Raw genomic sequence first — 25,699 nt, forward strand, 5'->3', positions numbered from 1 at the left:
GGTATGCTTGGGCATTCCCAGGGCACCCAGTGGCCATAAGCAATGTGTGTTGCTAATCTGATTTATGTCTTCCTGTACCATGTTTGACAGAATCAGCATCAGTATTTCAGAAAGGCCTTTTCCCATTGCTTAAATCATGTTCTTCATCCTTTTCTAGGCATTTTTAAAGAATTCCTCAAGAATGGAAATTTTATATTTTTTTTAAAGAACAGTAATTTGCTTTGAATTTCAATAATTCCCTTCATTGCACTTTCTTCATAAGGGGATGTTTTTAAAATAAATATTTGAGATATATAGAATTATAGAATCACCGAATATCCTGAGTTGGAAGACCCATAAGGATCATCGAGTCCAAGTCCTGGCACCGCACATGTCTACACAAAAAATCAGACCATGTGACTAAGTGCACAGTCCAAACACTTCTTATACTCTGACAGGCTTGGTGCAGTGACTACTTCCCTGGGGAGCCTGTTCCAGTGTGTGACCACCCTTTCAGTTGAGAACCTCTTCCTGATGTCTAGCCTAAACCTCTCCTGCCTCAGCTTGACACCATTCCTTTGGGTCCTATCACTGGTGACTAGAGAGAATAGATCAGCGCCTGGCCCTCCATTCCCCTTCATGAGGAAGCTGTAGACTACGATGAGGTCTCCCCTCGCCTCCTCTTTTCCAGGCTTAACCAGCCAAGAATGTAGACATTTTGTTTCTTTTATTTCTTATCTGTTACACACTATGTAAATATGCTTGTATACTTTTGCAAACAGAAACTTTATGACTAAAAAATATAATACAAGTTATACTTCATACTAAAAACTTAAATGACTATACATTTTCAGTTCAGAGACATTGCTGAGACAGCACAATTTCACATGACTTTCGTCTTTTCCCCCAAAATTAAAATTTCAGGAAAATACTGTGAATAGTAATATTACTATGCTATTGAAACATTGCATATTTGTCCTTGTAAAAAATGAAAAAAAAAAACAAAACAGAAATGTGCGGTATACAAAAGGACCCTAAAGGTTTGCATACATCTGTTTTATATAGTAAAAGGAAGAAAATTTGTCAGGATTATGAGAAATACTTTCTTAGCCTGTTTTTCTTGTAGTGAAAAATTAAGTCTAAGGTAATGTCAAGCAAAACAAGGGAAATGTGTATAAACTATCTTCCCAGTTAAGTTTTGCAATTATTGGCCAGAAAAAAAATCTGAGCTTTTCCTTGTACAGCAAACCTGGTGACCTAGAAACCGATTTTGAAACCTAATGGATTTACATTACTGTACAGAGTTCCCAAGGATACCTGGCATTATAGTTTTTTTAAGTGCTGAGTTAAAAATAGCCTACTAATCACAGTAATTTTCTGATATGTCCAATCTGCAAGTTACACTATGAATTAGTTAATAAAAGTGTTAATTAGGCAAAGTTTAGTCAACTGATAAAATTATTCAGTGACTGATTGATGTCCATGTGAATAACTGGAACTGTTTCAACATATAATCACAGTATATCTACAAGATCTGGCATATATCATAGATACATTTAACACTTAACATTTTACATAATCTGTTTTCAAGCTGCATGTAGTTTAAGTGATACAGAGAAATTTACAGAATAGTTAAGATTTTGCTTCTGAGATCTAACTGCATAGTATATTGAACTTAAATTTAAATTTAAACAAAAAAAATGTTTAAAAGATGGTATGCTTTACAAAACATTAGAATACCATTTAAGTATAAAAGACTGATATATTTAATCTGAGTAAGTCCTAGGAAGTATGTTCAATGCTACTTGATAATATTAAAAATGGTTTAAAATACATGTAACTCAGTTAAAGTAAATATTGTTCAAATTGAACTTCATCTTTTTAGAAGAGTTTGCTTAGTCATACAAAAAGACACTGTAAGATATTGAGACCCTGACTTCAGAGGAGGCCCACAAAGCATCACTGGAAACTTTGAAGGAAGCTGCTTACATTGCGCTGCTTGCAGGATTAAACATGACTAAGTACTGTATATCCTCACTCTTCTGATCTTAGACATGTGACCTATTCTTTCTCTTTTTTAAATTTTTGATGTGTTCCATGGAACTCAAAATTTCACACTGGGAGAAGCAGCTTACTAAAGCAATAATTTATAGTATAAAGAGATCTTTAGAAGCAGTATCCTATCCCTATGAGAATGAATGTTATATCACCTGGCTCTTGTAAGACAAAGCCCACTAGCAGAAAAATACCTTTATTTTTTTTTCCTATTAATTTGGGAAGAATAATAATGTAGTTTGCACTACATGAGCACCAGGACTGAATCTCAGCTCTTGAAAATGTACTGTGGAGGAGCTCTTCTTTTCTCCTGCTCATAGCAGGAAAATAGGGCTTCATATAGTCCTAAAGATGAACCAAAACCAGACCTTTAAAAGTTATCAGGCATTTATTTTAAATACTAAGCCTGCCTAAATCATCAAGATCGACTCCTAGCTCCACACAGGACTACTTAAAAATTAAACCATACCACTAAGAGCGTTGCATGCTTGCTTTAGTTAACTGTTGTCCATACCTCCTGAATTATGCAAATTTTATAACATCACATACGTGTCATCATCCATTACATTCTGGAAGCCAGAAAAGGAAACCGTATTATTGGATGTTGGCATCAGGCAGGCATTCTGACCTGCTTTGGGACTGTAATTTCCAGCTGCTTCTGAAGAGCTGAAGATTTTTTCCCTAGGTTCCTGTTTGTTGCTGTTCTTCTTGTCCTTTTGCTGGCTTTCCTCCTCAATGATGCACTCTGGCTCTTCGTATTCTAGCTTGGTTTGTACCATTGCATGATCAGTTTTGTCTATCCACTCCTAGGAGAATTAAAACATTGTTAGTGGCAGGTTCTAAGATCCAATCAAAAGAAGTCTGGCAGTACAGACGTGGATTTTCCTTTAATAATGGCATCTTTCCAGGATCAGCCACAATGGAGAAGATGAAAATGAAGCAACATAGTCACGCAGGAAATAAGAAGCAAGGAAGAAAGAGAGGAAGAAAGGCAGTTTTCTACAATTGCATATAAATGCCTACAAATTATCAAAACCAAATTATATTATAAAATCACAGAATCATATTAAACCATAGAATATCCTGAGTTGGAAGGGTCTGACAACAATCATTGAATTTAATTCCTAGCTGCACACAGGACTAGCTGAAAATTTAACCATACTTCCAAGAGTATGGTTAAAGCCCTACTACCAGTCACCACAGAGAAGATATTGACACTTCCCCCTCAGTTCTCCTTTGCAAGGAAATTGTAGACCATGATGAGGCCACCCCTCTGTCCTCTCTTCTCCAAACTGAACAAACCAAGTGAAATTTGTATTTAATCAAGACCTTTGGAAAACTTTGGGTATATAAAGTATCCTGTATTCTTTCTTTGGTAGACTTGCACATTAAGTCAGGACCTGAGTCCTGACAATCTAAATTTGGACTGAGTTTACAGGGAGATTTACACAATAGCACATGTCTGGATTGAATCTTCTGTATTAATTTCATTTATATCTTTCTTCTTCAGTTATATTTTAAATATATCCTATGTATGGTCCCTTTTCAGTTCATCACTGAAATGTTATTACTACTCTTTTGTGTTGTCACTGGGTTTGAAAAAGTTTGAAAATATTTGACCTGTCTACCTTCAGAGGAAACATGGTAGTAATTAAAGACAACTGAATTAATACAGATATTAAATCACTTATGTGATGTCATGGATTCAAGGAACAGTAAGAAAACAAATGCAAAACATGTAGTGCTTTCATTTCACAGCTGCTCTGTGTCTAAATAGTTAGTGATCATAGCTCTCTGTGATGAGAGAGAATACATGTATGTTTCCTACTGTGACTGATGCCCACAAAGCCATGAGTGCCATCGTTGGTTCGGCAGTAAGTCTCCCTGCATTTCACAAACATAAAGGGAAGAGCAAGCTCCCTAAACTATCATTAGCAAGAGTGGATGCAAATGCCACACTGTCATCTAATTAGATGATGTTGTGTCTCTGGACATCATTAAATTCTTCTCTTGAAACAACAATCCTCTTTACACAGTGCAGCACTACACTGAATTTATGAGTTTTGTTGGTGCTGTTGCATGAGAGGAAGAGCTTTTTTCTTGGGTCACTTGCTGTAACATCAGCCCAGAACAAGTGTCAGTAACTACTTTCAAAACATTCACAGCATTGCAGAGTTCACAGACTTGCTGGGAATAGAATGTTTACCTGGAAGTTTCCATTATGATCACTGAAGAGATCAGCAAATACATATTTTGGATCTGGTATGGTAGGCATGACAGACTTCTGAAGTCTGAAAGAAAAATGCAAAAAGGCATTCTGTTATGATGTAGTTATTCATACAAGTGTCTACATCAACACAGTGGTGTAGCCACAAATACAATCTATATGACAATACTCTAGGCTTGATTTCTTTTATACATGTGTTAAAGTGGAAAAGCAGTATTACTACATTACTACACTAAAACAATCATCGGATGAGATTAATACAATATAATGGAACGATAAGATCATCAGGCTAACAGTGATTTTACTGTTGGATTTTCAGTCACTCTCATCCTAGCAAAATCTAGAAGATAAGTAAATTTACAGCTAGTCAGCAAGTGGCATTTTTTACTATGTAGAATTCAGAACTTTACATTTCCTGGCCATGTTCCCCGAGATGGGGAAGATGGTGAAACAGAAAGCTTTATTGGCTGACTTAGTGAACACGAGTGTAAAAAGAAATATTGGAGGGGAAAAAATGAATTTATGATCTGAAAAGATCTATATTCAACAGTACTGCATTTTTATATTTTTTTTCCACTGAAAAAGACCAGAATTTGGGACCTATGCAGATTTTATTTTTTAATTGTAGATTTAAAACATGAACAGTCATTAGACAACAAATACAAATATTGATATAGTCTTATGAAAGTTGAGTGCATTCAGGCTCACTTCAGCTTACTGCTACTAGACATTGAGTCTGATGAAATTTGCACAAAAATATAAAACTATTCAGAAGCAGAAAACAGAATAATGGATTTAAGTCTCTTTAAGTGGATTTCTAGAAAAAGAGAAGAAATGACGTGGAAGAGACAAATTTTTTCTAATACATTGCTTTATTTTATTTATTTATTTTATTTTATTTTATTTTATTTTATTTTATTTTATTTTATTTTATTTTATTTTATTTTATTTTATTTTATTTTATTTTATTTTATTAATACTAATATAAAAATAATATTAGTATTAGTAATAATAATAACAATAATGTTGAAAGATAAAGGCCTTGATGTTTGAAAGACCAGGATAAATTAGCTGCCAAAAAGTAATTAAGACATTACTTCTACATTTTGATTCTGACTTCATCAGTTAGAAATTTTGAGTGGTAAAAGATTTGATCCTAAAAGATCGCTCTATTTTCATGATATAAATTATAATTTAGTAGTACCCAGTAAGATTATATTTACCTCTGCCATTTACACAGAAGAATCAAGAGGATAAATATCATTAGAAGTACTGCCAGCAAACAACTTAAAAGAATTACTGTGTTTGACTGAGATTTTAAATCATCATCACATGAATCTAGGAATAATCACAAAAAAGCATGTGAAAACCTCATTTGCTTTAACAGTAATTATTCTTAATTACACAACAGCATTGACTTTTCTTTTTAAAAAAATAAAAATAGTATTTAGGAACAAATGCAACAAATTCAGTTGTTCAATTGAAACAATTGAAAAACAAATCAAAACAAACAAACAAACAACAAAAGAAAACAGCAACAAAAATATATCCTTACCCAAATCTTGCAACAAAAGAAAATTGTTATTTTATTTAAATTGACTTGGTACAGGACAAAGGCATATGTGCAAAGAGTCTAAGCATTCAGAGTGATGCTTCTTATGCTCCTCTCAATGCACAGACAGCGATGCAGCAATTCTGTGCTGAGATCTATCTTACATACAGTCACAAAAGCTACGCCTACAATTTTTCAAGTAGCTTAAGCTTTCCTGAGATAAAAAGCTGCAAGTGGGATTTTTTACATAGCTTAAATGTCTTATTTTTCAAAACAAAACAAATGACAAAATAAATAAATAAACAAACAAACAAACAAATAAACAAATAAATAAATAAATTCCCCATCCCATATACCAAAAAGTCAGCAAACCACAAGTGCTGACATCCAGAAAGGAACTAGTGACAGATTCCAACACATAGGTATATAAACAAATATATTTTTCCACCTTTTGGCATTCTCAGCATTTTTTTCTGCAGCTTTTGTAAAACCACTGCAAAACTATACTTCCTACTACTGATCTTCTGCTCTCCAAATAATTACTATGAAAACTTAATTATTAATCAAGGGTAAACTTTTCTATAAATAGGACTCAAGAGTCACTTCTTTCTCTGTGGCTGCCAGAAAGCCACAAGAAAAGTTGTGAACACCCAGTAAAGCATTCAGAGGCTATGAAAGTCTTCCTGTGATGGTAGATCTGGAGGTAATAATAACTCAATAAAGGTCTGAAGTGAGTTGTTTGTCCCATTAAAGGGGCTGTGCCAATGTCATTTCTGATCCAGAAGCACTCAAAGCAACTGCACAATTAGCCTGTCTCTTCTGTGTTTTCCATGCTTGTAGTTGCCTGCTGGCAGCCTCTGGTCAAAGGGTGCAGGTAGAGCTGTATGTACCCACCTCTCAGAGATGTACATTGTCTACTGTGTATTCTGAAAGACATTGCCAGCCACAGCAGAGGACATACTTGCAGGCTCACAGTCTGCATGGTGGAGGAGGCTTTTCTATTCCTACTACTAGTGCATAGTTTGCACATAGTTATTGTTATTCCAGCATTTCAGCCCAGCTGTGTGTGTACAGATTTTTTGGGGGTGACCTAGTAGCTCATTGCATTTTAGGGAACTGAGATCTTAGTGCAATGGAAATCTGGGTGTTTCATCATTTTGATAAGGCCTAGTGGGTGGCATTCTGAGGTTAGCTGATACGAATGTGTTGGATGGTGTACAGTCTTTGCTTTACTACAGCAAATCTGTCTCTTGGTTTTGATAACCAGTAAAATAGTTTCCATCAAAGATCTAGTCCAAGGCAATCATGCCTATCTAAATGGGTCTTCCAGGAAGGAAAACAATGCTGATACTGCTTTTGCTGCCATTTCACTTTTTTCCCCCATACTTTGTTTTAATCAATTCATCAGTTATGAGCACCAGACCGCTATGACTTCTGATTCTGTAATTCAACTGGATGCATTTTAAAAGAAATGGCCTTAAAATTTGGGCATAAAGGTCTTTCTTAGGGCTCAGGCTTAATGTCCATGTATCATTTGTCACCAGAGTGCCTGCATGCACATGTAAATACAAAACACATACATAAATATGCATATATTTATGTATGTGTGTGCATACATATGTATATATATATACACAATATGTACACAGTATGTATCACATCACTGTCATTGGGGTATCCTAGACACTATAGTAACATAAAAAAATAAGAACACTTTTAGCTTTATGGATTATTGCATGAATTGGTAGTGTTATGAGTCATCAGGACAAAGGGGACAGGAATTAAAAGTGGGCATTCAGACACCCACATAAACTTTCTCTGATCACAAAATTTTCACAGGCATTTTTTCACAGGTTGGAAGGAACCTTTGGAGATCTTCTGGCCCAAACCCCCAAGATAATTGATGACAGAAGATGGATCGTGACAGTGCAACATGAACCTGATACAGCTTTTGAGCTTCTTTTGCAGTCACCCCTTGCCCATTTACACTTAGATAACATATGAATGTAGCACAGCTGTTACCTAATAATGTGCCATTCATCCAAAATGTTTCTGCTTCCCAGTCACTGCTGTAATTAACTACATTGCAGTAGGGTACTAGCCTCTTCAGTCTGACACGGAAAGAATAGCATTTCCTTGGGTCAAAGCCTTGCTCTCCAACTCTGCAACACTTAGAAGTTCTGGACTGAGAAGGAAGGCACATCATCGTTAATTCCAGTTTTCAAGACAAAGCTTCAGAATGTTACATTCAGGTGTGATCATGACTAGGATAAGGGGTAGGCCAAACCAAAACCTCATAAGTGAAATTTAACTTCTCTGAATTTTGAAGAATTCCTCTTCTTTACCTATTCTTGCCCATTGCTTACCATCTGCTGGTGAACTGAAGGGCATAACAATCATTACATAGAGTACTATGCTACAGTTGCTATTTACAATATAGAAGAAAAAAACTTTAAAATCACAAAATATATTATGTATGTGACTGGAAAGATTTAAGTCAATGAAATAATATGTAGATATACTTAACAGAAAAACAGAATAGATAAAAATCCTGTTTCATCTTTTCTTTTCTTTCATTTTATTTTATGCTGTTTCTCCCTTTTTCTGTCTTTTAACTCTACTCTGCTTTCTGCTTTTACCTTCTAAGTCTTCTACTTTGAATGTATGACCTTTTCTTTAGATTGTCCTCAGCTGTTTGCATAGAAGATGGTTATAGCTTAAAAAGTAAATGATTTCTGGCATGGCAGGGATCTAGGAACCAAAATATCCAACAGTTTTCTGCTACCATCAATCCTGAAAACATGGGAGGGGAGAGTAATTTGAAAACAACACCATTTCACTTTCTAAGGAGATGCTACTTCCAGCTCCTTCCAATGTTGATTAAAAATGTCATGCCCAACTCACTTGCCACCCATTGTCAAATTTGCTTTTGTACTGAAGCTCAAGTCTCAAGCACTTCACACCTCTCTTTGGTTTATTACAGGTTATGGTAACGGTGTCATCTTTCCAGAAGAAGGTCACATTTTCTGGTGGACTGGGCTTTACTAAGAAGAAAAGAAAAAAGTCATGCAATAGACTCTTAAAAAAAAATTACTTTTTTTTTTTTTTTTTTCCCATATCTCAATGTTTCCCTGAGTAGCAAGTAAAGAAGGTGGACATTCTTGGATAATACACTTTTGCATCTGACCTCCTTACTAGATGTCAAAATGTAACTTGGCATCATGACACTACTTACAATTTGAGGTGCCACATTTAAAAGTAGATATCATCTTGATTCAGAAAACTACTGTAACTAGAATCATAGAATCATAGAATATCCTGAGTTGGAAGGGACCCATAAGGATCATCAAGTCCAACTCCTAGCACTGTACAGGTCCACCCAAAAGTTTAGATCATGTGACTAAGTGCTCAGTCCAATCACTTCTTAAATTCAGACAGGCTTGGTGCAGTGACTACTTCACTGGGGAGCCTGTTCCACTGTGCAACCACCCTCTCGGTGAAGAACCTCTTCCTGATGTCCAGCCTAAACTTCCCCTGCCTCAGCTTGACACTGTTCCCGCAGGTCCTATCACTGGTGATTATGGAGAACAGGTCAGCGCCTGCCTCTCCACTCCCCCTCGTGAGGAAATTGTAGACTGTGATGAGGTCTCCCCTCAGCCTCCTCATCTCCAGGCTGAACAGGCCAAGTGACCTCAGCCACTCCTCATATGTCTTCCCCTCTAGGCCCTTCACCATCTCCGTCGCCCTCCTCTGGACACTCTGCAACAGTTTTACATCCTTTTTGTACTGTGGTGCCCAGAACTGCACACAGTACTCAAGGTGAGACCGCACCAGCACAGAGTAGAAGCAGGAAACTACTTTAAGAATGACTCTAATCTCCTTCAGTCAAGAGAAAGGAAGATGCTTCTTCATTGGAAAAGATCTGACAAATTCAGTACCATCAAACCTACAGGACACATGTTCATCTTCTGGAGACCACGTGGGATATGGTGAGGAATATGCAAAAAAAAAAAAAAAAAAAAAAGGTGCTTACCTGTGCACAACTGAATCTACCCCTCACTATTTTCAGATGATCCAAAGAGAATGCAAGAATGCAATGGTTTGACCTATGTAGCTAGGTAGTCTTCAGTAGTAAGAAATAAATGGGTGAGAAGAGTGTTACTTGCTTTTTCAATTCCTCTAGATTCCTTTTCATATTATGAAGATCCTGCCTTCTGAATTTCAAAATTTAAGTCCAATCCTTGTTATTCCTGCATTGTTATCTATCAATCTTTAACATAATTTTGGTATCAGGGGGAGTTCAATAGCCAAAATTCAGGAACTAAGTTGCAACATTCCATGGTTTATCAGATGGGATATAAAAGTATTCTCAAAGTTAGATGTCTTGACATGTTTTTAATTGATCTCTTTTACTAAAACATTAATAAAAAATGCTAACAACATACTTAAAAGATTATGATTTTCCAGATAGTTTCTGCCTGCTACATTTTCTCGCATGATTTTTTATCAGAAAAAAAAAATAATCCCTTAATTTTAAACATTATAAATAAGGATAATGACAGAAAATTTTGATAAATCAACCTCACACTAGATTTGAAAAACAGATATGGGAGGGATTTAGTAAACCAGGATCATCAGATCTCTGCTAGTAGGAGGAGATATCTTTTATGACATTGGTCTATACCAGAGCAACTTGACTAACTTCTGTTTACATCCCCTTAGGTTTGTACCACAGCTTGTTTGATAAGAAGTAGTTTGCTGCCTCATATATTATGGAAAATGGCCAAAGATTTAAAGATTTAAAATACGACAAACATCGCCAGCACTAAGACAAGAAATTAACAAGTTGTATTAATTTTCCCGGTATGAATGCTGAGTAGATCTACATTACATCAGGCACACCCATATAATATTTTAATTCTAATTTGAAACTGTATTTTGGGGCAAATCTGACTGTCCTGTGTAATCCACTTTAACCACAGTGCCATGAGAGCCTACGTTGCTACTGATGAAAGCAAGTGACAAAAATTGGCATCAGTAATTCCAAATACCAATAGTTTGGTATTGGTATACACTATTAGCACTTAATACACACATTTAAATGATTTCTTCTCATGCTTGTGGGAAGACACTAAAACTACCAAAAGACATAGCTGTGATTTTACATACTTACTATAGAAATCAGATTTTAGTATTTTAGAAAAACGCTCTTCACTTCCATTGCTGTTCATGATAGAGAAGGCAAGGGTGTGTCCTTCTGTCTTAAAAAGACATCCGGAATTATAACCTTGATCCAATAAATAAGTGGGACATGGCTTCCAAACTTTCTGCTTGCCTTCTTCAAATCTAGGAATGAAAAAACTTTGTTGAATGGAAACACTCTTACCAGTTAACCAATTAATTCCTTTTTGCTACTGTCTTTTTGTTTGTATGTTTTCAGTCGTCCTACCAAGAGAAGTCTACATATGGAACTTCTTGAATCAGGAACTTTCATAGTGGTGTGAGGCAATTCATTCACATGAATTCACTGACTTTCCAGTCCTTGGATTCAGTGCAGTCTGAAATTACCAAGTTTCATTTGTGTTTTTATTTATTTGTTTGTTTCTCTAATAAGAAAATGCCTTGCTCAAACAGGTGCTTTCACGAACCTGTTTCCAATATTGTACTGTTGCTTCCTTCACATACCAGAAAGAACAGGGAAGATCAAGCTCTATAACTGCCTTTAACCAAAACAATGAATTTCTGTTACATCAACTAATGACATAGGTAAAATATACATACATTATAACTCAAATATATATATAAAAAAAAAAATAACCACCATTACTTTCAACAGTGTAATTAACATTAACATTTAAAACAAAGAAAAAAGATATGAAGCTTTCATATATTGTCTGTTATGACTGACTATTCAGCAGTACACTTTTGTACACTTTTGTAGCAAGGTATGGATATAAACAGGTTTCATGTCAGATGATTACAAAAATGTTAAAAGCATTTCCAGATATAGTTCACAGAAGAGTCAAATGGACTTAGCTATTTTAAATTTCCAAAGTAAGTCCTGCAAGAAGAGAATAGTCATCATTAATACTCACGTATAAGAAAATGACACATTCTCGCCAGGGAATAGTTCTCCTACTGCCCACGTGATCTGCATCTTCTCGTTATTGAAGTTGATTATTTTGGTGTTGATGGCATCTTTCTGACCTGCCAGGTACATTTACAGAGAATATGATTTCAGCAGTGTTTATGAGAAACATCACTTGATATCGCTATTGCTGTAGACTCAGATAATCTTAAAAACTAAGACATAAGAATGTCTAAAACACAAGAAAACAGAATAAATAAAAATAAAAATAAAATAAAAATAAAATAGAATTTCAAAATAGCAAAATGGAAATATGCACAGCAACACCAGAGAAAGTTCAACCATCCCTGGGCCAAAAATTATATACTGGTTCACATGTATTCTGTGCATAGGACCTAAATATTGAGACCAACCTTCCCCCCTAATATCTGCTAAGAATTTCCTGCTGAGGAGAACTATTTGGGAACTAATGCTACATGAATCCTGTGTATAAACTGTCTGTAATGGTTACCACAAAAAACAAGGATGTCTTTTTTTTACTGTCCACCAGGTGGCTAATGCAGATACACCTATAGGAACCCAATGCAGACCAGCACAAATAGGTGAACTGACCATAAATCTAGTCACCACAATAGGTGAATAGACCACAATCTATGGGGTCTTGGCCAATTCCACCTTACAGGCTTTCTCAAAGGAAGATCATTTAATGTCCTTTGACTGCACACAGATATTTTTTTCTTCTTCTGACCACCCCCTTGTTATAGCTCTTTCCAGGACACAGGTATTTTAATTCAGTGTCCATCAGGATTCCACAATTAGACACTGGAGATAATTCTGAAATTGAAAAATGAAGAAGATAAGAAACCAGAAAGATTAGAAATCCATGATAGAAATCCATCAAGAAGTACGAATTATTTATTTCTAAGTTCTATAAGATGTGAAACTATATTTAGTTGAATGAAAAAAAGAGGAGGAAAATACACAGTGAATATTGGCAGAAAACCTCTTGAAGGTACAATTTGCAGGCTGCAATCTCCAGACATGAAATATCTCCCACTAAAAACTTCTGCAGGAGCATTGCTGTCTAACAGGACAATAGAGTATTTAGACCCTGATTCCTATTTATATTTTATTCTACTCTGTCCTTTTGAAGATTTTGAAGTGGAAAAATTTTAAAACATTTCTGATGAACTGTTTATTACAGATAAAGATCCTGAATGTTCAAGTGAATCAGGCCTACATATCTTCAAGTTTGCTATATTTTTGCTCAGTAATCAACACAAACATGTGAGAAAAGCATGTGGAAACTTGGATTCAAATAATGGTGTTGCCTAACTATTTTCAAGGCTACATCTCTGTGTCTACAGATTTTGCGACTTCTGCAATTACAGATAATCAAAATATTTTTGTACAGGTGTCATTGTGTTCTAATATGTTGTTATCTCAAAATCACTCTAGAGACAGATATGACAGAAGTCCAAAAGCATCTGTCTAGATTTAGATGCAGATCCTTGTTACATGGTTCATGGAATTCTAATATAAAATAATAAAACAAATAAATAAATAGATTCTGTTGTTACTCAAGAGAGGTACTTAAACCCAACTCCTCTGTTTCCTAACTAGTGGCTGCAGGCTTGTTTTATATTGCTTTCTCAAACTGAAAATCTTGGTTTTCTGAAGAATGGAGAAGTCGATGCAATTATGCACTGAAGCAAAAACTTCAAAACCTCATAAGCTATCATAAAATGGAATTTACTCAGTTAGTTCTACCTTTGTACAAGAGATTGCCCAAGAGACATCAAGTCCCTTCAGCAAGTCTAAGAGATCATCTTGTCTTTAGCTGAAGCCATTAATATTATGTTAGCCACTTAGATATTAAGAAGTAATTCTTTACTTATGCTTTGGCATGATGAGGCTCTAGTTGAGATTGCCAGAGAAGTTGTGGATGCCCCATCTCAGGAAGTGTTTAAGGCCAGGTTGGATGAGGCTTTGAGCAACCTGGTCCAGTGGAAGATGCCACTTCCACACAGGGGTGAGGAATTAGATGATCTTTAATGTCTCTTCCAACCCAAATCATTCTATGATTCTATGATTCTATCATTTTATGATTCTATGGCAAAGTGCCCTACAGTGGACTATTGGTCAACAAATACACTAACACGTTTTAATTTTTATGTACTAAATTCTTACATGCCTGTGTTTGCAGTATATAGTGTTATGGTTAATGTAAATTAAACCCATATGACTACTTAGAGTTATATTTTCTATAAAATTAGCTAAATATATGTTTAACATATTTGACTGTATAACTGCATGTTCCCCTTCATTAAATAAAACTAGTTTTATAAAAAATTATAGAAATGTTAGTGTATGGAACTAATATTTATATGGAACTCTAGCTCTGTGGTCTGGTGAGGTATATTTTTGCATAACAGAAAAGAATATGGTTTTTGCTCCAGCCCTGAAGTGATTTCTGGATTAACTTAACTTTGCACATTCTGAATAGTCCACTTGACTTCAGCAGAATTACTCAGAGCACATCAAATTAACCCCATATATAAATCTTGCTAAACTCAGATTCTTTTCCTGTAAAATAAATAAATAAGTAAATAATCCTACATATTATGAATTAGAACTCTGGGATTTTAATATTTATATATAAACTCCAGTAACTGAAATGGAAGACAATGCATTATTAAATACCTTAACAGTAAATAGAATCATTTAATTAAAATGGAACAGAAATTGTAATAAACGTCTGGTGATATATACGTATTCTTTACCGCATTCTAGTTTTTAAGAACTTCATCAGAAATCAGCCTTAACATAATTAATTACTTTGAAATGTATTCAGCTATATAATACAAATAAAGTCTTTAAAATAACTTTTCTTATTAAAGGTTGTTTTTCCAGACCTCTAGTTAGTGCAAGTTTCTACTATACTTTCTAATTGAGTGGGTTTTGTAACCTTATTAATGTGGCATGAGCTACGTTTTGTGCAAGTGTGCAATAAAAAATTGTGTGCATCTTTTCAAACCATAGCATATATGTGTTGCATTATCCATGTTTCCTTGCTATTTCAACATCAAAAGATGTAAAGCTTAAGTAAGACTTTTAAAGTTTGTATTAATTTGACATCAAATGCTGAGGGTATGCACTGGTTATCCAAAATGATGTTTCCTTCCTTGTCTCCCGTTCTTTATGATGCAAGTTTTATGAACCCACCATGGGTCTTTCTCAGCTAATATGCCAGTTCTTCCACAATAATTGTAACTATTTAAAGCATGTTTATTTTCATGATCCTACAGACAACAGTAAAATGTTTATCATTATTCTTTTTGTTATGATAATAGCTAGAATAAAGGTCAAAAGTATAATGAAGAGGCAGGCCCCAGATGAAAGAGGAGCCACAGAAGCTTTCTGCCTGAGGATGACCTGCTTCCCTGGCTAGATGAGTAGATGGCAGTACCTTGTAGTGGTATAGAATGCATACCAGTACCCTGGAACATAAGCTTCGGAAATAATTATCCAAACATTCATTAAAAACAGAGGGGAACTGGTAGGGTTCCACACAAGACTTTAGCATCATAAACACTGCTCTTCTCAGGACAGAGAAGCATGGAAAATACCACTATGGTGTGTGGAGAAAGTACTTTTACAGCAGAAAAAAAAAAGGAAATTTCCTTGAGCAATAAATTATGCAGACATAACCAATAACATGAGCAATAACATGAACAAGTATACTCCACCTCTAAGATACTTTTCAAGCTTGAAGGGGAACCTTGTAAAAAGCCCAAATGTCATGGAACAGAGCAGAAATGAGAAAAAGGAGAGAAAGAATGTCAATCTGCAAAGATAACAGAGTGGAACATATATGTATGGGAACAGTTGTGTTGAAACAACAAAGAAAAAACCCTTTTGATTTTCTTACATTGATGCAATCTGATAAGTAACCACATGCTGAACTTCCACATATTGCAGCAACACACTGTATAGAAACAACGGGAGTGCAATACCCAAACCTGGGCCTACAGTCTAATAACTCTTACTACTACTCATCTATGAGAACTGTTTCATTTCATTAATAGGAACTCATGTAGGTAAACTCCTTGCACACAGGACTACTGAGTAGAACGTCTCTTTTCAAGAGACCTAACGGGACACCAAGAGAAGGTTTTTACAGACATTTGGAGGCAAAGCATATTTCCTTATATCCTTATAGCATATTTCTCATAACTCATCAAATTGAGTGGTGCAGGGTTTTTTGTTTGTTTATTTTGTTGTTGATTACGATGATTTTGTGATTTTTTAAATTTGTTTATTTTGTTTTGTTTCCAGTAGAAGATAGTTAACCATCTCTAGGCATCACCACACTTCACATTAAATAAGCATCACAACTGTAATTTTCATTTTTTTGTCCCACGAAGTCATGCCATCAGTATGACATAGCTACAGGTTGTAGCCATCTCAAGGCAGGAAAGAGTCATGTCCCCTCACAGCACAGACAGCGACTCACAAGAGCAATTAACACTGGAGAATCAGTTATGCATTGCCAGAAAAAAAAAAAAAAAAAAAAAAAAGACTTATCGTAAGTACAGCAGAACAGAGAATTGATGTACAGGTTGATAAGAAGAGGGCATAACTTTAAAGTATTTCTTTCTCATAAAGACAGGGACCATGTGATAAATTAGTAAGAGTGAAGATTAGATTGTCAGTCTATTTGACTTTGGGAAACTAGAAGCAATGGCACTGCAAACAAACAAGTGAAACAGAGGTGTTCTCATATTTAGGTAGCCAAATTACCGGTCTTTAAAGCCTTTCTTATTTTTGCTCTTTAATAGTCTTTTTACCTCATTGCTTTTACAGGCACAAAATATTGCTGGATATTTTCCAATCTTGTTCATTCTTCCAGAATACTAAGTACTGAAGTTTTATTCATTTGTCCATTTTATGCAACTTTATTCAATGGGAAGATTGTAGTCATTTTCTGATGCAGTCCTCTCTATAAGAATCTCTGTCTTAGGCAGCAAGTAGTCCTGCTTAACAATTTGAATATTTCTTTCTTTAACAATAGGCACAAGCTTACCATTTTCTTTCTTGAATTGTATTTATAAAATTTCAGTAGGTTTTTTTGTTTGTTTGTTTGTTTGTTTGTTTTAAGAATACTCATTCACCTCTCCTGGATTTCGATTTCTCTTTGGTTGATTCTTTTCACCAAAAAAGTACTGAATATGGTAGGTAACACATGAAGTACCCATAGAAATATTACTAATTAGTATATCAAGCACTTAAATAAATATCTATTGAACTTACCACCTGACTGTGACTGAGAAGCCATCAGGTTGCCCAGTGTGAAGATCACAGAACATGCTTGAAAGATGAGTCTCATGGTTGGAATCACACAACAGGCTGTGAAGAGATGAATAATCGTTATCTCTGGACTTACCATTTGATCACTTTATATCACAGACAGGAGGGAACTGGAGGAAATGACTACAGGAAATTAAAAAATGACATATCTCTAGCAATAAACAAATTAGAAATGCAGGTCTTTAGAGTGCATGCTTTATTTCTACTATGTAATAGAGTAAGAAAATATAATAATTATAATTAAGAACAAGAACAAGAAAAGAATAAGAACAAGAAAAGAATAAGAAACTTCCAGAATATCTTCCATGTCAGTACTAGCCTTGCTTTATCTTTTCATAATTGTACCAGAGGTGACAATAGCCATGATACAAACAAGGACCATGTAGCTGTGGGGAGCTGTGACCACATCATAAACATGAACACACTGACCACAAACTACCCAGTAACCAGATGATAGGTGAAGTACAAGCAGTCTATCTCCTCCCCACTTACTAACTGGGAGCTGTCAGCAGACATTTATACTGCCCGTCCACATGCCTGGTGCAGGTCAGAAGGCTTGGCCCATCTCTGTCCCCCAGATCAAAGGCAGATGTAAGAAGGCCTTTTGTGGCAGAAAGATCTGCCAGGGGTAGGTAGGCTATTACACAAGAGGTAACATTAGAATGAATTATGTATGCTGTATGCTGCTCTGGCTTCTATATTTATATATCCATATACCTAAAATTATACATAGAAAATGGGGAATAGTGCTTTACCTGATATTAAATATACTTTGGAAATAAGTAGAACTTCAAGAAATTGTAATAATTACAGTCAGCATGTCTAAAGAGGCCAATTGTCCGTAGGTCTGGATTAAACTGGGGTCAGGTTACATCCATACAGCAGTGTAGCAAGCAGGAGTGATGAAGCAGTGGAGTGAAGCAGTCAGCACTGAGGACCTAAGAGCCATGCAATGTATATGGGGAAGGGGCAGAGGGAGAACTTCCTTAGACTAGCACCAGTCCAGCACCAGAAATTGAATCCCCTGTAGTGAATGGAGTCCACTGGGTGCCCTGCTAGATCTCATCCTCTAGGTTAGACTCATGCAAGAAGAATCCAGTGCAGCTCCATGTGAAGAAAAACATAGGGAGTATTGGAAGATTGACTTCACAAGCCAGGCCTAATCTGAATTGACCAGACAGTGTTACTCCACCCTACTGCTTTCTCCAGCAAAAGTTCAGGAAGACAGCTCTTAGTGCCAAACTGCTCCCAAGATAGGGAGCTGTATCATGAGTGGAAATACACAGAGAAGTGCTGCCATGATTTCTGTTTAAGCTTATTTTCATTCCTCTTGGAGCCTCCCTTAACCCTTATCTATCACTGTCATCCTTAAACCCACATTACTTATGCCAGATGAGACCCTTATCAGCTTTGTTGTATCAGGAAAGTCTCCAACCAGGTGATGTCATTCCAGTTTTGATCTGGTTATTCACTTTTCTTGGATTAGCTTCTTCCACACACTTATCCATTATACATCCAGGAAGACCTATTCAAATTTCAGAGAGTCTTGGAAACCTCACTGTCAGTGTCTGACACATACAATATTCTGTTGCCTGTCTAGTCCCTTCTTTGACCAAGTTCTTCTAGGTGGGCATTAATTCTTGAAATGAAAATAACAAGCAACAGAGAATTGAAACACTAAGCTGGGTCATGGATGATTATATTTCATGGAAAGTTAGAATCTCTTACTCTTTCTACAGTCAGCATTGCAGAAGCCAGTGTGATAAGCAAATGAAGACATAGAGGAAAACCTATCTCAGGACAAACTGTTCCTCAGGACAGAGCAACTCCCATGTAACCATTTGAGTTAAAATGACATTTTCTTCCCCAGACATGTGTCTAGTCTTCAGCAGAGGGTAACAGATACAAATTTGTCCCTGTATGCTTCTTATACATGTGAAACACACTTGATTGAAGTCTCCTTAAGACAGTTCATTCTTTGAAGCAAAGAGTTGTGGGGAGAAAATACGCAAAGAAAAAGTATCTAACATACATTCTGGCTTATAATTTTTCTGGAAATATTTTGAGACTCTATATGTGAAACCAAAGTCTAATTATCAGATGACAACAATCCATTTTAACTGACCTTTTCCTCCTTCCATGTATTTTGGGACCTAAAAAAATTGTCCCTCTCACTAATCTCTACTTCCTTTTAAAACACTGTAGTCCTCTTGAGGTCAAACAAAATTACTCTAACTACTTTTGAAATAAAATCTAGGGCCAACGTCCTGGAAAATACTAAATAAATAAGTTAACACAATAATAAAAATAAAAAAACTATCATAAACTAGGGGAATAAAATAAAATAAAATAAAATAAAATAAAATAAAATAAAATAAAATAAAATAAAATAAAATAAAATAAAATAAAATAAATAAAAAACAAAAAAACAGCAACTAGGTCAAACAAATTAGTTACATAAAGATGACACACTGTTGAGCTACTTTTACAACTGTTGACAAATAGCAAATTTGGTATTTGATGGCCAAACCTAGTGGGGCCCGTGCACCTCCCAGTTCACCCCCATGCAGGGAGACTTGTCCACCCACTTGCTCAACCACTTGCCTCATATTCTATTTTCTCAAAACTACCTCTGATTATCCAGTTTGATTTTTTCCAAATACAGATGATCCCAATATGTGAACTGAACAGTTGCCTGTGATCGGTTGTAACCCAAATGGTTTTCTGCCTGTCTGAAAATGTGTTGGAAACATTAACTTTCCCACATCCTCCTGGTCATGGATCCCATGCTGACAAGGCCATGTTGCACAACAATATGAACTCTCCTCATAGCTCATGCACAATGCAGAATTGGCATGTTTGGCCTGAGCAAACAAGAACCATCCTACTACTGCAATTTCACTCAGCAACAAGGAAAGAGTGAGAGTGAACTGATAATTTGCATCTGAGGTTAATGATTTTGACTGCCAATAAAGACAACTTCTAACAAGATAACCAGAGAATGAGGATGGTGCTTTTTACTGTATGACTTGACCTAAAATATCTGCAATCCAACCAAATCTTTTTTCACTTCATTTTGCACTTTGGACCTCACAGCTCTTGTCCCTCTGCCAACTCCTCCACCCATGGCAACAGCTCTTAGAGGTGGCTTCAATTGTCAGCTGCAACTTCCAGCACCCTCTATGACTTTCATCAGCTTCCTTCCTCCATTTTGTAACCCCTTATTATGTCATCAGTGGAGTGGAGTGGGTCTCTGATCAACTCATAGTGAAGCAAAACAAATTGGAAGAAAATTATTTCTTTCTTCACCTAGAACCTAATCAAACAATAGCCTGTGAGCAATTTTCACCGAATGTTACTTATCACTCATGGCCTTGCTAAGGATCCACAAAATGGTTCACAAAAAGATTTAGATAGTATTTTTTTCTTTTGTAATGATGATTCCTTGTATTTTTAAACATTATCAGGAAGTTATTTAAGCATGGTTAGAATGTGTGGAATAAAAAGAACATTGACTCATTTATAGAAAATAGTCCCATTGCTCCATGGCCAATCAGTTCAGTCAGCTAGTTAGTTCGGTCCTTTGTTCTGATAGCAGAATATGGCTCCCTTTGGTAATTTGCTGCCAAGTGCATGTATAGTGGTCTCTCCTGTGCTTTTTTGGAGATCATATTCTACTCGTGGGCAAAGCTTAGAGAATTAAACCTCAAGGATCCCCGACATTCTAACTCCTATACAATCACTTTGGAAAGTGTCATTTGTTCTTCCATCATATCACCATGGCTTGGTCTGTCCAGCCTTCTTTGTGAGTGACAGGAAAGTAATACAGGGGAAAAAATAATAAAAAGAAATAAAAAGAAATGATAGCAAGATAGTTTGAATGGATGAGCAAGTACCTACTATCTGAACTCAGGCATGAAAAGGAAGTGTACAAGCAGTGGAAGCAGGGGCAGGTGATCCAGGAACGTAGATGTGTTCTCTGATCTCACAGGAACAGGGTTACAAAAGCCAGAGTTGACCTGTAGTAGAGTCTGGTGAAGGAGGTGAAGAGCAACAAGAAAGGATTCTACAAGTACATAAACAGCAAAAGGAAGATTAAGCAAAACCTTGGGCCCCTGATAAGGGGGAGAGAGGACTTAATGAAAATACATAGAAAATGCTGAGGTACTCGATGTCTCCTTTGCTTCAATCTTTATTAACAAGGCCAGCCTTCAGAAATCCAAAGTCCCTGAGATCAGAGGGAAAGTCTGGAGCAAGGAACATTCACCCTGTGGAGGAAGACACGGTTAGTGAGCACTTTAAAAAACTGAACATACCGAAATACATAAACATACATAAATCCATGAGTGCTGAGAGAGCTGGCAGGTGTGAGAGATTCCTGAGAACCAGAAGAACCAGAAAACATCATTCCTGTGTTCAAGAAGAACATGTAGGAGCATTGGGAACTACAGGCTAGGAAGATGGTAGAGTAACTAATCCTGGAAATTCCATTTCCAAATACATGAAATCATGATAAACCAACCTGATGGCATTCTGCTACAAGATGACTAGTTTGATGGATGAGGGAAAAGCAGTAGATGCTGCTTACCTTGACTTTAGTGAGGCCTTAAGATAGTGTCTCCCATAATGTCCTCATAGACAAGTAGACAAAGTACAGGCGAAGGTGAAGAAAGGTGAAGAGGACTGAAAACTGGCTGAACTAGCAGGCTCAGAAGGTTGTGATCCATGGTGTGAAATCCAGCTGGAGGCCAGCAGCTAATGGTGTAGCCTAGGGATCTAACGGTGTAGCCTGTGGCCAATACAGATTAGCGTCTGCATTAATGACCTAGATGCTAGAACAGACTTCACTCTCAGCAAGTTTACAGACCATGTAAAACTGGGAGGAGTTACTGGTACACCAGATAGTTGTGCAGAGGGATCTGAGAGAAGGATGAAAAATTGTGTAGAGAAAACCCTCATGAAGTTCAGGAAGACTAAATTCAAAGTCCTTCATCTCAGGACATGTAACCCTACGAACCAGCACATGCTGAGAACTGGCCAGCTGGAAATCACTTATGCAGAGCAGCAGTCTGGGGGTCCTGGTGGGCAAGAAGATGAACATGAACCAGCAATGCACCTTCACAGCAATTGTCAACAAACTCCTGGACTGCATTAGGCAGAGCATTGCCAGCAGGATGAGGGAGGTGATCTTTCCCCTTTTCTCATACCTGGTGAGACACAGCTGGAGTAATGGGTTCAGTTCTGAGCTCACCAGTTACAAGGAAGATATGAACCTTGTGGAGTAAGTCCAGTGCAGGGCTGAAAATATAATCAAGGGAGTGGATCACCTTGCATACAAAGAAGGGCTTAGAGCTGGGACTGTTCAATGTGGAGAGGGCTCAGAGGGATCATAGCCATGTGTATAAATAGCTTATGGGAGGAGTAAAGAAGTTGGAGCCAGACTCTTCTTGATGGTGACCAGTGACAGGATACGAGGCAATGGGCTTGAACTAAAATAATATATATATATATATGTGAAATATATATATATATATGAAAATCAATCTGAACATAAGAAAACATTTTGTATTGTGAGGGTTGTCAAAAACAGGGACAAGTCTTTGGAGGTACTCAAAACCCAATTGGACATAGTCTTGGGCAACCGACTGTATCTAACCCTGCTTGAGCGGGGTGCTGAGCTAAATGATTTCAAAGGGGTTCACTTCCAACCTCAACCAGTCTGGTATTGTAACAATGAAGGAAATGTCACACCTCTTTTCATTTTCACATCTGAAATAGTGAAGCAGTTCTGGTACCTTCCTCTTCCCCATTTTCCAAGGATGTAGTAGAGCTAGAAAGCAGAGAGAAAAGCAGCAGCAGCAAGCAGAACTGTAGAGTTAAAACTGACGAGGCTGGTGCTTTGGAACTTATAGAAAAGACAACTGGGAGAAGAACTGATATAGGTCTTGAAGTTTATGAATAATGGGATGGTAATGAAGGCATGACTTTTCTTACAATGTGGGGCTTCCTGACAAATGAAGTTATGAGGCACCAAGATTATAACAAATATCAAGTAATATTATTCATGAAAATATACCTTCGAAGAACAGACTGTGTTCTATAGTGAGCAACTTGCAGTTTGGCAACTGATACTGTATTTATGGTGGATCTAGGAATGCCAATACAGACAGCAACAGTAAGCACAAAATAAGAGTAAGAAGACAGTGGGTCTGTCTACCCAGAGGAAAGTCTGACAGTGGGTCTGTCTACCACAGAGGAAAGAGATAAATACGTTGACAGTTCACAGGAAAGAGGACCTGACATGGCCAGAGGAAGGATGCTCAGGGACCTGAAGTTTCTGTTAGTACAGATAAGAAAGAGGAACAAAATGGACAAAGTGTGGAATATCAGATCATGATCAAGAGATCTGACTTCTTACGCATGAAAATAGCAGTTAATTTTATTTCATAAATCCTGTGCTGGCAATGTGGGCATATTCAATGACTAAAACTGAACAAATATTTACATATTTAATGTTTACATATGTGTTTAAGGAAAGGTTGGACATGGTGTTTAGGGACATGGTTTAGTGGGTGATATTGGTGATAGGGTGGTAGGGGGATGGTTGGACCAGATGATCTTGGAGGTCTTTTCCAACCTTAATGAATGATTCTATGATTCTATTTCTTTCTCTGGACAGTTATGCAACAGTTACACTGAAGCATTCTGTGTAGGGAGCAAAATCTGTCTCTTTTCAATTATCTGGTTGATGTTTGTTGAAGCGATTTCACAGAATCACAGAATTATAGGGGTTGGAAGGGACCGCGAGAGATCATTAGGTCCAACCCCCCTGCCAAAGCAGGTTCCCTACAGCAGGTTGCCCAGGTATGCATCCAGACGGACTTTGAATATCTCCAGAGGAGACTCCACAACCTCCCTGGGCATCCTGTTCCAGTGCTCCGTCACCCTTACCGTGAAGTTGTTCTTTCGCATATTGGTGCGGAACTTCCTGTGCTCCATTTTTTGACCATTGCTCCTTGTCCTGTCCCCACAAACCACCAAAAAGAGGTTGGCCAAATCCCACTGTCTCCCACACTTAAGATATTTGTAAACATTGATAAGATCCCCTCTCAGTCTTTTCTTCTCAAGGCTGAACAGACCCAGGTCTCTCAGCCTTTCCTCATAGGGGAGATGCTCCAGGCCCCGTATCTTCTTTGTGACGCTCCACTGGACTCTTTCCAGGACATCCCTGTCTTTTTTTGTACTGGGGAATCCAGAATTGGACACAGTATTCCAGGTGAGGCCTGACCAGGACAGAGTATAGGGGGAGGATCACCTTCCTTGACCTGCTGGCCACACTCCTTTTTATGCATGCCAGGATCCAACTGGCCTTCTTGGCCACCAAGGCACACTGCTGGCTCAAGGTCAACCTGTCATCCACCAGGACCCTCAGGTCCTTCTCCACAGAGCTCCTCTCCAGCAGGTCATCCCCCATCCTGTACTGATACATGTAGTTGTTCTTTCCCAGGTGCAAGACTCTACACTTGCTCATGTTAAACCTCATTTGTTTTTTTCCTGCCCATCTCTTCAGCCTGTCCAGGTCTCGCTGAATGGCAGCACAGCCTTCTGGTATGTTGGCCACTCCTCCCAGCTTTGTATCATTGCTGAGGGTGGACGCGATTCCCTCATCAAGGTCATCGATTAAGATGTTGAACAAGACCAGACCCAGCACTGACCCCTGAGGAATACCACTAGTCACAGGGTGCTCTGAAGTAGGAAAGTAGAGGTTGTTCTAAATGAAGCAATGATTAAGCTTTGTGTGTGCATGTACATTGCCTTTCCAGCATTAAAATGCAAGTAAGCATCATTATAGATTATATACATGATTGTTGTACAGGGGTTTATCACTGAAGAGCACTGAAAGTTTCCTGCTGCTTTGCACTCATTTGTAAGATATCATTACAATCTGCTGAACAACACTTCCTCCTGTACTTATTGGAAACTCTAAGCTTTCATTCATTCTCAGGCACTGCGTGTCGGCTACTAGTAGCCACAGAAAACATGTAGTCAAAACTGTGAACTCACCAAAAGTATTGCAGAGAGCAGTGAATAAAAGCCTGATCCACAGTCATTTGTACCAGTGCAATCGTTATTTAGCACTGCCTTATACCTGTCCCATGCTCACTTGCTGCTGGCAACCACACCTATACCAAGAAAAGTGTTACATTGAAGTAGACTCCGTAGGTAGTTCATTGGAAGATAAATCTGTATTATAAAAATAAATAAATAAATAAACTGAAATTTCAGAAGATCAATATTAGGCTTGGAAATTGAAGTATCCCAAAGACAGAATAATGATTTATAGGATGAACCCTTTATTCAGCTCCTTTTTTGTGCTTCCTGCACACAACTCAACCACAGAGAAATGAGTCCGTCAGGCAGAAAGAAA

The 25,699-nt window shown here is 37.1% G+C and overlaps 1 protein-coding gene across 1 annotated transcript; it reads right to left on the reverse strand.

The window, feature by feature from the left end:
* Positions 1-2,567: 2,567 nt before the first annotated feature.
* On the reverse strand, positions 2,568-17,317 carry CRLF2 (cytokine receptor like factor 2; the record flags this gene model as incomplete). Its single annotated transcript, XM_084290680.1, has 8 exons — positions 17,215-17,317; positions 11,909-12,020; positions 10,987-11,159; positions 8,718-8,857; positions 7,836-7,998; positions 5,485-5,599; positions 4,241-4,325; positions 2,568-2,840 (listed from the first exon to the last, which is right to left on the reverse strand). The coding sequence occupies exons 1-8, from the start codon at positions 17,288-17,290 to the stop codon at positions 2,568-2,570; spliced, it is 1,137 nt and encodes a 378-aa protein (XP_084146806.1). The 5' UTR covers positions 17,291-17,317.
* Positions 17,318-25,699: the final 8,382 nt, after the last annotated feature.

This window comes from Netta rufina (assembly GCF_964035555.1).
Source record: "Netta rufina genome assembly, chromosome: 1".
Lineage (NCBI taxonomy): Eukaryota > Metazoa > Chordata > Aves > Anseriformes > Anatidae > Netta > Netta rufina.